At 40.0% G+C, this 13,374-nt stretch overlaps 1 protein-coding gene across 1 annotated transcript in view; it reads right to left on the reverse strand.

Moving 5' to 3' along the window:
• Positions 1 to 423: 423 nt before the first annotated feature.
• The window catches only part of UBE2R2 (ubiquitin conjugating enzyme E2 R2), a 132,400-nt gene continuing 119,449 nt past the window's right edge, over positions 424 to 13,374 (reverse strand). The window contains 2 exon segments of the mRNA XM_036739165.1: positions 424 to 3,946; positions 6,744 to 6,878. Of these exon segments, the coding sequence (XP_036595060.1) occupies positions 3,730 to 3,946; positions 6,744 to 6,878 (352 nt within the window). The 3' untranslated portion in view covers positions 424 to 3,729.

The following is a 13,374-nucleotide window of genomic DNA, read 5'->3' on the forward strand; positions in this document are numbered from 1 at the left end:
CACCCCTACCCCACCCCCACCCCCCAGCAACACCAATGTCTTAGTTTCTTAATAGTTCTTAATTTCATAATAAATATTTCTGACTCCAGCTATTTCCAGGACATGCCCATTAGCTTTAATAGCTATGAAGAAGGGAAAGGTAGTGGAAAAGAAAGCAAAACTATTCCCTTGAAATACCAATTAAGTAGTTTGAAACATGTCACGGTCTGGTGATTCCCAGGCAGTTGTATCTGTTGCTTGGGCTCACCCTTAGCTCGGAGGCAAGGGAGGATTCTCTAGGAAGTGAGAGTGACACACCAACATTCCATGAAGTAACTTTACAGCAAACACCCAGTGCACAGACTCGGAAGAAAACAATGAGATATTGAGAACTTTAAAATATTTTAACCCACGGGGAAAAAAGCGGATCATTCCATGGGGAAGTAACAATACAGGTGTTATATTTTATTTCACATTTTATTAGTAGACAGGTGTGCAGAAAAGACAAAAATAAACTACTAATGAGGAGGACAACACAAAATGCATCAGTTAATCCTTTCCGGTAAATTATAATACTGAAGAAAAAAGGGAAAACATCTAGAATTTCAGCTATGAAAATTACTAAGAAGTCTAGTGCATCCTGCTGGTTTCAGAACAGTTGAAAGTTGCATCTGAATCGTGTTTTAATAATAAATGTAAACCTTGTTCATCAGGATGGGAAGGAGGATGGGGTAAGAAAAGCAAGAATGTTCTAGTTAAGGTAAACTTTTTCCCCTCAATTTCTTAGATCTTTTTATAGCCTTACTTTGCTTGTGTGTCTCCAAAACAACAGAAACCAGCAAGTAAACAAGTAAATGACACTTGGGTGTAACAGAGGAAAAGATTAGTCAAATGGTGGAAAAACTGGAAATGTTTTTCAAATAAAGCAGAGGAGGGGGCAGGGGGACCAACAAAGAATCATGATAATGCATCTTCTACCACCAAGCCTGAATATACAAGTCACTGGAGATCATAAAGGTCGGTCTCTCCTAGTACAAAGGGAAGCAGATCCTGAAAGATGCAGCCATCCTCATTTCAAACCGAGTCATTGGTACAGCTACTGTCACAATGATCTGGCCTGAACCTCTGGCCCTTGAATCACCTCCCCTTAACCTCCACAAAAGGGAAATAGAAAACATGGCCCACACTTGGCCACTTCCCCACAGATAGCATAGGCTGCTACCAACGCCAGTTACGTTAATTAGACGTATTCTCAGAAGTCCCTGGGATGTATACACTAGGTTCACAGAGTCAGACTGTCTTACAAATGCCTACAGTTTTTTAAAAGCTATTACACCCCAGATATGTTTCTTGAACACAATCTTAATAGATAGTAGCCACACACTCACTAAGTAACCCACCATAAGGCTAAGCCAGAAGCTCACCCTACATTCTCTACCTTCCATCTTTGGCTCCCTGAGTCAACACGCAATGGAGGCTGATAGATCTTAGGAAGATGGATACAGCCTCAGCCGGGGCTCAGCAGCAACTGAAATAAAAAGGAGCCGAGACTGGCTTGTAGGAGACGTCTCAGCAGCAAGGGATCTATTAGAAACAAAACTAGGCTACTTTTGACTCTTGCTGCTGGACACTGGTGGATGTCACAGGGACAGGTTAAGATAAATTAGGGGTCCCTGAAGTCATCCTTAGGTCATTAACACGGGAGTTAAAAGCCCAGCATTAGAAGGATGTTTAATGAGGGGTGGCTAGCAGCAAGTGCTGGCTTAGGGTCCCAGGCAAATAATCCTCAATTTCTGTTTAAAAAGGACTTGTCCCCAACCCACTCCCCCAGGAGACAGAACCAGCATCTTGCTGGTTTTAGGACCAAAGATGATTTAGCCCAGGCTAGGCAAAAAAGCAAGAAATTGAAGAGCTAATGAAACCCTGAGATCAAAAGGAAGGGAAGTTAAGTAAGAGTGCATTATTAACTCTTAATCCCTAGCCACTACAGGATCCCTGGGATGCAGCTAGGATTTCTTGCTGAAGAACATTCCAAAAGGGTAGTGCCAAGTAAAAGAACTAATGAAGCTGATGCATCCAAGATAGGACTGTGGTCATGCTCCCTTTATTCCCAACACTTAGTGTGTGAAAACTTTGACATTCTAGGGGTCTCCTCACTGCCTCCCCTCCCCCTGCTATGGAAAGAAACCATGAACCTTTACTCTGACAGAAACTCTCAAATCTGAAATCCCTAGTTGTCAAACGCTGCCAGGACCCACCTCCTGGGGTTAGGCCTGGAAAAATTAAAAGCAGTGATTTCCAGAACAAAGTTTATCATGGGAATTCCCTACTTTCCCACAAATTTCCCCTAAAAGAGAGAAGGGAACTGTACTGTAGGTGGTGTTTCAAGTCAGACACAGACTCCACATGGCTCATCTACTGCCTGCACCTAAGTAAGGTCTTCCCTCCCAGGGCCCACCCTCTCCCTTAGGGCATTCAAATCTGCCTCTGGAGCTATCCAGCCAGGCACCCATCAGTGCAGGACTTTTACTATGACAAAGGAGGTTAACAAGAAGAAATTTTTATCAGTTCAGATTACATTCAATGAAGAAAGCAGTAACAGTCACTACTCACTCACATCCACATTTATCACTATAGGGTGTAGTAGCTTAATGATATACCAAAACCAGAACACTGGACATGCTCCTGGGACTAATACTGGCTGAATAACACCGGCTACTTGAAAGACCCAAAACACAGACCACCAGGTAGCATAAGATTGTTCCCTGTGGGGAAGGACTTGTTTTAAATCTATTTCCCCTCCTGGTGGTGGCCATCACCAGGAGTTCTTTTCCCCCCCAGCAGCATCTTCACAATGGCATAGTGATTTTTTTTTTAACCTTCCTTCTCACCACCAAAAAAAATCCCACAAAAACCCCTGCCTTAAAAAATAAATAGCAACCGATGTGCTCAGTCTATGTAAAGTATGAATATTATTCAGGCATTAGATCCTAATCAATTTTTTTAAATCTGATTTTCTCTCCACCCCAGTATAGCTGAGGTCTCAATATTAAGATTGTTTCAGAGATGGCTGAAAAGTCGCACTGGCCTTTCAGTGACACATCTCCTCAAGCTCAGCACACAGCTGCTCACACCATCTGCCTCACACCTTAAAAAAGGGAGGAAAACAAAATTTACCACCACAAGGTGAACGCAGTGTGCACACGCTATGTCAGAATGGAGCAGCTAGAACCTGGCAAATTTGCTTCTTTTTTTTTTTTTAAAAGGTTTTGTGGGTTGTTTTTTGTTTTGTTTTCCGGTTTTTATTTTGCTACCAGAGTATATGCAGCACTGTTGAACTCCCAAAGACCCAACTTCTGGTGGGTTCCCAGCTTTAAATACATTAAACGTCTTGATGAGAGACTGTATTTAATTCTTCAGAATCTAAACACAGACCAAACGTGTTTCTCTGTGAACACTTTGTAGAGATGAAGTGAGAAGGGAGTTCGGGTTTTGTTTAAAAAGGAATCGTAATACAGTGATGGAAGGATAAAGAATGCAAGAATTCAGACATTCTGTGGAGGGTTACTTCCTCTCCAGTGAGAGGTCCATAAAAAGGAGCAAACTGAGATCCACACAACAGGAGACAGCAGTAGACACATTTGTTTTCCCCACCCCCTGTGTATGGTTTTTGCCACTGGACTGCTGAGTTACCGCTGCTTCCCTTTGGCCTGAGATGGCTGGGCAGTACAGGGGGCACAGAGGGGCAGGTCACGACTCCTCATTCCCAGAATCATCATCATCATAACAGTCGGCATCTTCTTCCTCCTCATCTTCATCATCAATATCATCGTCGTACAAGTCGTCATAAAGTAAATCCGCACTGTTGTCATTGGAAGGCACTTTAGTTTTGATGCAATATTCAGCCAGTGTAGTGGGACCTTCACTCCATCCTTTCTGCTTCAGCCTTAGTAGCCAAACTTGTTTCCTGAAAGGAAGAGAAAGAAAAATAGTACATATTGGGTCTGTCTCTGCCTTAAGCTGATGTTTGTATGCACTTCCATTCCCCGAAAGAATGAGATGGGCCTCCAAGCTCCCCCCACATGGTACTTTCCAAAGGTACCAATTCAGAAAGCTCCAACCAGCAGATCAAGCAAACACACCCAGGCTGGCTTTGCCACCACCAACCCTACTTATTTCCCCAATGTGTGCATTATGATCCCAGCACCTAGCACGGAACAGGAACATAACAATTTCTCTTGAACTTAATTAAATGGGCAGAGAGTGAAGACTAGATTTAGGACATTCTTTATAAAGTAATATTCAAGAGCTCCTTTTACTTCACTGAAACCCTAAGGAAGATTTATTTTAATATGCCCTGAGTAGTTTTTAAAACAAAATCATCATTTTCAGAGATTAAAATCAAAGGAATTGTTACAATCTGAGTATAGAAGAAGGGAAACTTTGACAGAGAACTAACTTGACTTAGAGACACAAAACAGAATATGGGCAAATAGATACTCCTCTAGGTAAAGAAATATAAAGTTAGGATCCCCAGGGAAGAATGATGCCAGAATAAAAGCACTAAGTGTGTGGAGATTAACCTTTTCTGAGAATAAACATCAAGGTGATAGGGATAAACTACTGAGAGGTCTTTGATGTGAGGGAACAGAAAAGCAGCAGATGAGTTTCAACAAAGCTAAATGTAAATTACATACTTAAGGAAAGAAATCATGTGAGGATTCTTACAGGATGATGGACTCCAAGCTATCATATGCCCTCAGAAAGGGACCAAGTCTTTCAGGGGTTCCTCATTCCTCACCTACAGAATAAGATCCAAATACCTTTATTTAGCATTCAAGATCCTTCAAAATCTGGCACATATCCGCCTAATTGGTCCTCCATTAAATAAATGAATTGCTTTTCCTATCAACGTGACCTATCATTATTTATTGAACACACTGCCACTACCTCCACATCTTTCATCATGCGGTCTCCTCTTCCCAACCCTGCCCCATCAGAAATACTCTTCCTGATCACCTAAGAGTCTTACCTTTTTTTTTCCCTCCTAGCCCAGCTCAAGTGCCACCTCTTTTTGGAGCATTTGTTGACTGCCCTTTCCCTCAGGAATTATTCTCATCTCTGAATTCCTGTAGCATTTGTAGTATAGAGCAGGAATCTTAAATAAGGTAGGGGCCTTATTTGCAGTCTAACTACCCCACCCCCAAATAAGTCATATTATGCAATTCTTCATCCCTTTCATTCCATTGTTTGTTTATATATACATATATATGCTCAAAGGGCAAAAAATTTATCTGGAACACCTGCACAGTGCTCTGAAAAAGCAGTGCACAGTCAATGTTTGCTGCTGGTACTGACAGTGAATTGTGGTTCGTTACCTCCTCCAAGCAATAAGATGTGCTGCTGTCACACAAAAAACCCAAGAGAACATCAAGAGGTGTACTGAAAGGGCCTACCCCTGTAGAAAATGATGGGGCAAAGTTATTTAGAAAACCGACACTTCTTGTTACTGCCCCTCAAGTATAAGATAACTGACGTGCAGGTAAGTGTAAAGGAGGAAAAACCAAAGTAGGGCCTGTTAGTGGAGGCTGCACTAGCAGTGGGTTCTTATGGCTGCAAAGTTTGAAGACTTGGAGAAAAATGTGATTGAAGTTTATAGAACTGTTAAATGCACAAATTGAGTGAATAGATTTACTCTTCAAATTCTAGAATATAAATACAGCAGAATATCCCCTGAAGCTCTGCATAACTTGAAATCACATAATTTTAAAACTAGAAAGAATGAGATCGTTCAGCTCAGCTCTCTTATTTTACATTAAATGACTTGAACAAGGTTACACTGATTAATTATGGCAGAGCTGGGACTGAGATCCCAGTCTCCTGATGCCTGGTCTGAGTTCTTTCCCTATGCTGTGAAAGAAATATACAATAGGAAGCCCATTTATTCAACTCATTACCCCAAAGATTTGTTCAGGCTGACAATAAAAGTACACATATTTTAAAGGCTTACACATGACTGTAACCTTCCACATATGCTTCTGTACCTCTCTCACAGTGTATCAGGATGGATGGACAATGGCTCTGAAATTCTTTGCTTACACACTTCTTTGGTGTTTTAATTACTTTACTATTTAAAAAACAAACCAACAGGTTGTAAGGATGAACCCTCAATTGTGATCATAGGACAACTATTTTTTTTCTTTTTATAAATGAAGGAATGAAGATGCTGACAATCTGCTAAAGTGATTCAGGTATGCAAACAGACCAATTGCTAAAGGAGATAAAATAAAGTCAGTTACTTAGCAATAGGGGAGGTGATGAAGAAGAAATAAAACTTCCAAGAGCTCTCTAATGAGTATCTCAGCTGTAAGACATCTGGAATGAGAGTTGAAATGTAATCCATTTAATCTTGTGGAGACCTGAATTCAAATCCAACCTCAGACATTTATAAACTGTGTGACCCTGGGAAAATCACTTACCTGTTGTCTCAGTTTCCTCATCTGTACCATCAGAATAATTATAACTGCATCTATCTCCCAGTGTTGCCGTAAAGATCAATGAGATGATTACAAAGTGCTCAGGACAGTGTAGACATTGTACAAATGTCAGCTATCATCATCATCATCTTCCTCTAGAGCCCAGTCTAATGATGTATGTCATCTCTATCCCAAATTCATGATACTCAAGAGGAAATCCTTGTTAAGCGTCCAGTCTTCTGACTAATTTTAGCCTTGAACGATAAGAACACAAACATATGATCTTACCTAATGATTTCAGCATATTCTTTATCTTTTCCTTTACTGTCCCTCCACTTCCTGAACATGACTGAAGCGTCCACGTTGGCTGGAGAGAAAGTGTTGGGCTCATTAAGCAGCGAGATTACACTCAACAGATAGGTCCTAGAAATGTGAGAGAATGGTCAGTCGTAACTATTCGTACAATTAAAGCTGATATTGACAAGTGTTAAAATCAGGAAAATCTGATTAAATATTTTCTTTTTCACCTTCCAAAGGATGAGCTAGCATAATCTGATTTGGGGCTCTGATTAAAACATCACAAAGAATCCCCCACCTTAGAAATTCAGTTAAATACTGCATATCCAATGTAAAAGTTAACTCATCAAAAAGAAATCAACCTGTAGGAACAGATCCCTTTCCCACCCCACCTCCCAATGGGCAGACAAAGAAAGTGGTAATAATGAATCCAGTGTGAAAATGGAAGTCGAGATTCGGGTTCTAGCTACAGTTCGTGGTGTTAATATTTATATATCTACTGCTCAACCCTGTAGAGGTGGTAAGTCTTTAATTTTGTAAAAACCAGGAAAAAAAGAGTCCATGAAGATGACAAATTAAGTAACAGTGGGTTGGAAAGATGAAAGAATCAAATACTTTATATAAGGAATTCAGAATTTCTTTCACTGGGTAAAATGATTTGAAATATTGAAGGTGAAGAAGAAAGTGTGAAGAAGGGCATGCCAAACAATGAATGGGTTGAAAAGAAAGGTCCAGAGGAGTCAGAAACACAGTCCCTTATTAGCTGAGATTAGCTGCTGCTACTGTACAGTGTACTCTAAACATCCCTAATCTGATCCATTATCTATTAGCTTCAACTCCTCACCCTGGAAGGCTTTTCAAGAAGCAGCAATATTAAACAGACCTGCCTTTAAGTTAATAGAAAAATACATTGTTAAAAGGACTGGTAATAGTAAGAGAAAGAAGGAAAAGGCAAGAACAATAAAGCAGACACCGGTATCTCCTGAACAAAGAAGACTGACTGAACCTGACCATCTTTAAAGTCTTAAAATTCTGTAAGTGATAAGGAAATAGTAATCATCAGAAATATGGCTACTTCTAAGGATTAGAAGCTAAGCCTCTTTGGTTAATAAGAAATCTAACACCATGACGAAAAGATGGAGTACCAGCTCCAAGATGGTCCCCTAATATTTCCAGTGTTACAAACTGCATGTGGATAAAGAAAAAACCTAAACTGTAATGAGTGCAAATGGTGCAAAATAAATAAACTTTTTCATCTGGGGAGTTTAATCAGATTGGTAAAAGTAAACAAAAAGTAGCTCTATTTGCTTTTACTTGCCTACTATTCAAAAAAGGGCAACCAGCTCCTGAGAGGTGTGGACTGATGCATCATCACTCCTTTGAAAGATAAAAATAAAGGAACCATTCAAGATCACTCATGAGAGTAAGATTGGGAAAAGAAATGGTCAGGAAAGTGATTTTTTAGATCTTAAAAAAACAAAAACCATTCAATCTGAGGAGGGACATATGTTCAACAAGAAAGATAATGATGAACATGAAGCGCAAGAGACTTCGGTTTCCATATGGGCTCCTATATACCAGCTACATGACCACTAACAAGTCTAACTCCTCTAAGCTTCTGTCTCCTCATTCAATAGAGGGTGACAAATATTTCTACTACATATTTCAGAAGGTGGTCGTGGGGAAGGATTTTGTAAACCTTAATGTAAGTAGTATATAAAGGTGAGTTATTATGCTGATATGATGAGTGAGTAAACATCTAATGAACTCCTTAGTGTGAGGAAACTTATTCCCAGACACTGAAGGGAGAAAAAATCTAGTCCAATGGCCAACGAGAAAACACAATAAAATTATATTTATCTTACTAACAAACTCAACAAATTAGCATAACATTTATCTACTTAGAACTACTTTTAGATTGGCTGATCTCACAATATAGACAACCTAGCAGTTAATACACTACATACATACTCAATTATCAGCTCAATGAAGGCAAAGATTGTATCTTAGTCTTTGCTGTGACCTTCTGTGCAGTATGTTACATGATGTAAAACTGTTATAAAATATTTGTCGAAACTAACTAAAAGAAGCAGATCCCTTAAGATTTCAATTTCATTTGTCCAATTTGTTCATTTGTGCGGCTTATCTTCCACTTTAACATAAGGAAATTGAGGACTGCTCGATGGTACTTGGAAAACAAAAGTATAGTCAGATGAAAGAGGTCTGAGGTGTAGGTTAAAAGAAAAAGTCACCCACCAGAAAAATCACAATAGATTGAGGACCTCCTATCCAACAGAAGAATAATGTCTGGAAACTCCCAGGGATGATTATGGTCACCTTAAATGGGAAATCCCAAGACAGTACTGCTGCAACTACAACTTAAATTGAGAAAGACCTGAGTCTTTGGGAAGATAAAACAGTCATGGAATTTCCAGAGAAGACAGAAACAGGAATTGGATTTATTATTTAATTTAATCCCTCAATCCTAGTGAGGAAGCTCCCTCTACCAATGTAGGTCATGTCTTCTCTGCAACTTATAGAGTGACTTCCCAGGACCATAGAGCCAAAATGCTTAAGAGAACCCAGAACCCTAGAACCCAGACCAGCTCCCTGTATACTACACTACACAGCTTCTTGTCTAGAGAAGAAAAGGAAAAAGCAAATGCTGAGCTTTAGGAGACTGATCCCCAAAACCAATCAATAACTGCCAAACCTTATTAATCCTACCTCCACTCATATTTCCTTTTTCCACTCTTAAAGTCACAACTCTAGTTCAGATCTTCATCAACTCTTCCCCTAGACTACTGCAACAACCACCTAATTGGTTTCCTACCTCAGATTCTGCCCCCCTCTTTCCAATCCATCCTTTACACAGCTGCCAAAGAAATATCTGAAAGTACAGGAGTAACCCAAGTCATTTGGCTGCTCAAGTAACTCCAATGATTCCCTACTATCTCTTGTTTTTGGTGTTCAGTCGTGTCCAACTCTTCATGACCCCATTTGGGGTTTTCTTGGAAAAGATACAAACGTGGCTTGCCATTCCTTCTCCAGTTCAATTTACAGATGAGGAAGCTGAAATAGACAGAATTAAGTGACTTGCAAGTGTCTGAGGCTGAATTTGAACTCAGGTCTTCCTGATTTCAGGCCTGGCACTCTATCCATTGCCCCTGCCCACACCATTATTCTAAGATTAAATATATACTCCTGACATCTAAAGCCCCTCACAGCCTGAATCTAATCGATTTCTTTAGGCTTCTAATACACTATTTCCCTCATGCACTCTACAGTTCTGCAAAAATAGCCAAAAATAGCATTCAATTCCATTGCTATCTTCCTGCCTTCACACACAGACTGTCCCTCGTTTCTGGAACGTACATCCTCCTCACCTTCACTTCTTAGAATCCCTAGTTTCCTTCAAAGCTCAGCTTAACACCACACTTTGCACATGAACTTATGCTGATTCTCCCGCCTACCAGCCCTACCTCCCAAACATTATCTTGTATTTACTTTGTCTATACCAAAGTATATGCGTGTTGCTTTTCATAACATAATAAAAGCTCCTGAGGACCACTTTACTTTGACTTTGTACACCTAATACCTATGGCCAGAGACACAGGAAAGGAGAAATTTAATGCAGGGGATTCTCTGGCAGAGGCTTCGGTATAGCATTAAGTCAGCATACACAGGTCAGAAATGGTTTCAACCTGAAGTTGAGGCGTAAGGACCTAGAGACTAGATTGTAGTCCTGAAACTATGAATAGATAACTATGGCATTATAGTCATCCAAAGAATTAAGCTTTAGGAAAACAAGGTTACCTGGGGAGTAAATGGAAAATGTCTGAAGTTGTTGAATAATTGTTTCAAGTGAAGAGCAAGGCCTTACAAAAAAGCGGGGGCGGGGGGGGGGGGGGAGAGTGTCTTGTAATTTCATCAATGTAGGAAATTCTTGGTGTAGAAATTTCCCTGCAGTAATGTAACTACAATTATTTTTATAGCTTGTAATTTTAGAGTTGCTTGGGGTCACTTAGAGGTAAAATTTCTTGCTTCCAACCAGCCAGAGAACCATCTAAATCAGGGCTGTCCAAAATACGGGCCATGCGCCCCCATGCGGCCTGCCTGTGACCAACACAAGCACAGAAATTGACATAAATAGGTTAGTTAAAGCATCCATGTCAATTTCCACGCCCGTAGTAAACACAGGCGGGCCGCACTTCGGACAGCCCTGATCTAAATCAATTCAATTCAATAAATATTTATTAAATGCCTGCTATGTGCCAGGCAATGTGCTAAGTATGGGAGATATTAAAAAAAAAAACACCAATCCCTGCCCTCAAGGAGCTTACAATCTAATTGGGGAAACAAAATGCAAACAAATATAGACAAAGCAAGCTGGTTAGTGTTCTTCATTCTCAAAGAGGGCCAAAATGACATCACTATGTTGGAGTCAAGGTACAGTGTGTCTGACTGTGGCTGATCAGACCAGTATGAGCTCAGAAGGCTTTACCAGAGGTCGAGCACACATAGTCCATATGAACATTTGGAGTGGCAATATAAATCATACATACATACATACATAATTGAAAAAAGGGAAAGCACTGGAATGAAGAGGAGTTGGAAAGGCTTCCTGTAGAAGGGATTTTAGTTGGGACTTAAAGGAAGCCAGAGGGTCAACAGTCAGAGCAGAAGGAGGAGAGCATTCTAGGTTATAGGAGACAACCAGATAAAACACCCGATCTGAAAGATGGAATGTCTCATTCCTGAAAGACCCAGGAGGGCCTGTGACACTGGATCAAGAGTATGGTTCTGGAGAGCAAAGTGTTAGAAGGACTAGAGAAGTCAATGGGGGCTAGGTTATGAAAGGCTCTGAATGACACACAGAATGTTTTATATTTGCCCCTGAAGGCACTAAGTAGCCACTGGAGTTTACTGAGTAGGAGGGTAAAATAATTAGACTTTTGTTTTAGGAAAAAAACACTTTAGTGGCTGAATGGAGAATGGATCAAAAAAGGCTGTCACCGGTGATTAAGACATGACGTGATGTGATGAGGGGCCAGCACCAAAGTGGTGGCAGTGTCAGAGGAGAAAATGGGGGCATATTTGAAAGATGCTGCCAAGGTGAAATAGACCAGCTTTGTTTGGATATAGGGAATGGAAAGGATGAGGAATCTAGGATGACTACTAGACTGTAAGCCTGAGGGACTGGGAGGATGGTGTTGCCCACAGTAACAGGGAAGGTAGGAGGAGGAAAGGCTTTGGAGAAAAAGATAATGAGGTCTGTCCTGGATAGACTTGTGTTTAAGATGCCTACTGGACATCCAGTTCAAGTTGTCTAAAAGGCAAATGGAGATGCAAATTGAGGTCACCCAAGAGTTTAGGGCAAGATAGGTAGATCTGAGAATCATCAGCATAAATATTAATTAAATCCCTGGGAGCTGATGAGATTCCCCAAGTGAAGTTGTATAGAGGGAGAAGAGAAGAAAGCCCAGGACATCAAAATGTGCTATCTTTCTCCTGATACATAAATATTTGAGTGAACTAATCTATAGTACTAACAGAAAATCATGTACTTATAACATACTTTTTATAAAATTGGTTTTTATAGTTTGGCAAATATTTGACATGTTTGATTTCATGTGTTGTGTATGTATGTGAGTGTGTATACATGTGGATATGGATATAGATATAGACTCTATATCATATCTATATCTCCTGCAACCTGAAATCATGGAAGAGTGGCACCATAGGCAAATTAAAAGATGTAAGGACATAAATCCCTGGTATATTAAAAGAAAACTATACCCTGGATGATGGCACTAAAAATTCACCTAAATAAGTAACAACAGAGTCCAACCAAGGAACTTTAAGCAGAGGGACTGCATTTCATCCCTGTGGCTCCGGCTGCATGACTCACTCTCTATACCACCAGCTCTTCTAGTCCTGGTCAGGCCCAAAAGGGTAAGGGTAGAAGATCATTCTAAACTGTTAAGAGCTACATTTTTTTAAGATCTAAATTTTCAATGAATGTTATATGAATTTTATTGAATTTCCCTCTCCCTAATCTGAGTCTCCTCATCTCACCCAAGGGAGATGTGTATCTGCCACTCACAGACCTATTCCCCAATGCTGATTAGTAAGAAAGCTTTAACCTACTTTTTTTCTAACAAAGACAGGTTCACACCTTTAGGCAAGCAGACAACCTGACAGTCCTCCGATCCTGACAGCTCACTATGTTTGTGATGTGCTCAGTTTGAAGACCTAATTGGCTTTAGACCTATTGCAATTCAGAGTTCCCCTAATTCAACCAATCCACCAACCTCTCAATCTCCTCTAGTAGCAGAGGATTGCAGGCAAGCAAGCGACTCAATGAATGTTTTTATAAATTAATATACAAGTGCAATGCATACATAAATTTTAAAACATTAAAATGTATTAATACACTCCAACAAAGAATCTACAAAAATGGAGCAAATAAAAATCAATTTAAATTACATTCATTAAATAAAGCCCATTTCTTAGATGTGCTTTATAAAAGGTCTAAAAGTCAATCATGGCTGTCTTTTTTTTTTCATGTGGTAGGTCATTCTTGGGAAGTTGACAACTAACACTAAGTTCTCTATCACAG

Source organism: Trichosurus vulpecula, chromosome 1 (genome assembly GCF_011100635.1).
Source record: "Trichosurus vulpecula isolate mTriVul1 chromosome 1, mTriVul1.pri, whole genome shotgun sequence".
NCBI lineage: Eukaryota > Metazoa > Chordata > Mammalia > Diprotodontia > Phalangeridae > Trichosurus > Trichosurus vulpecula.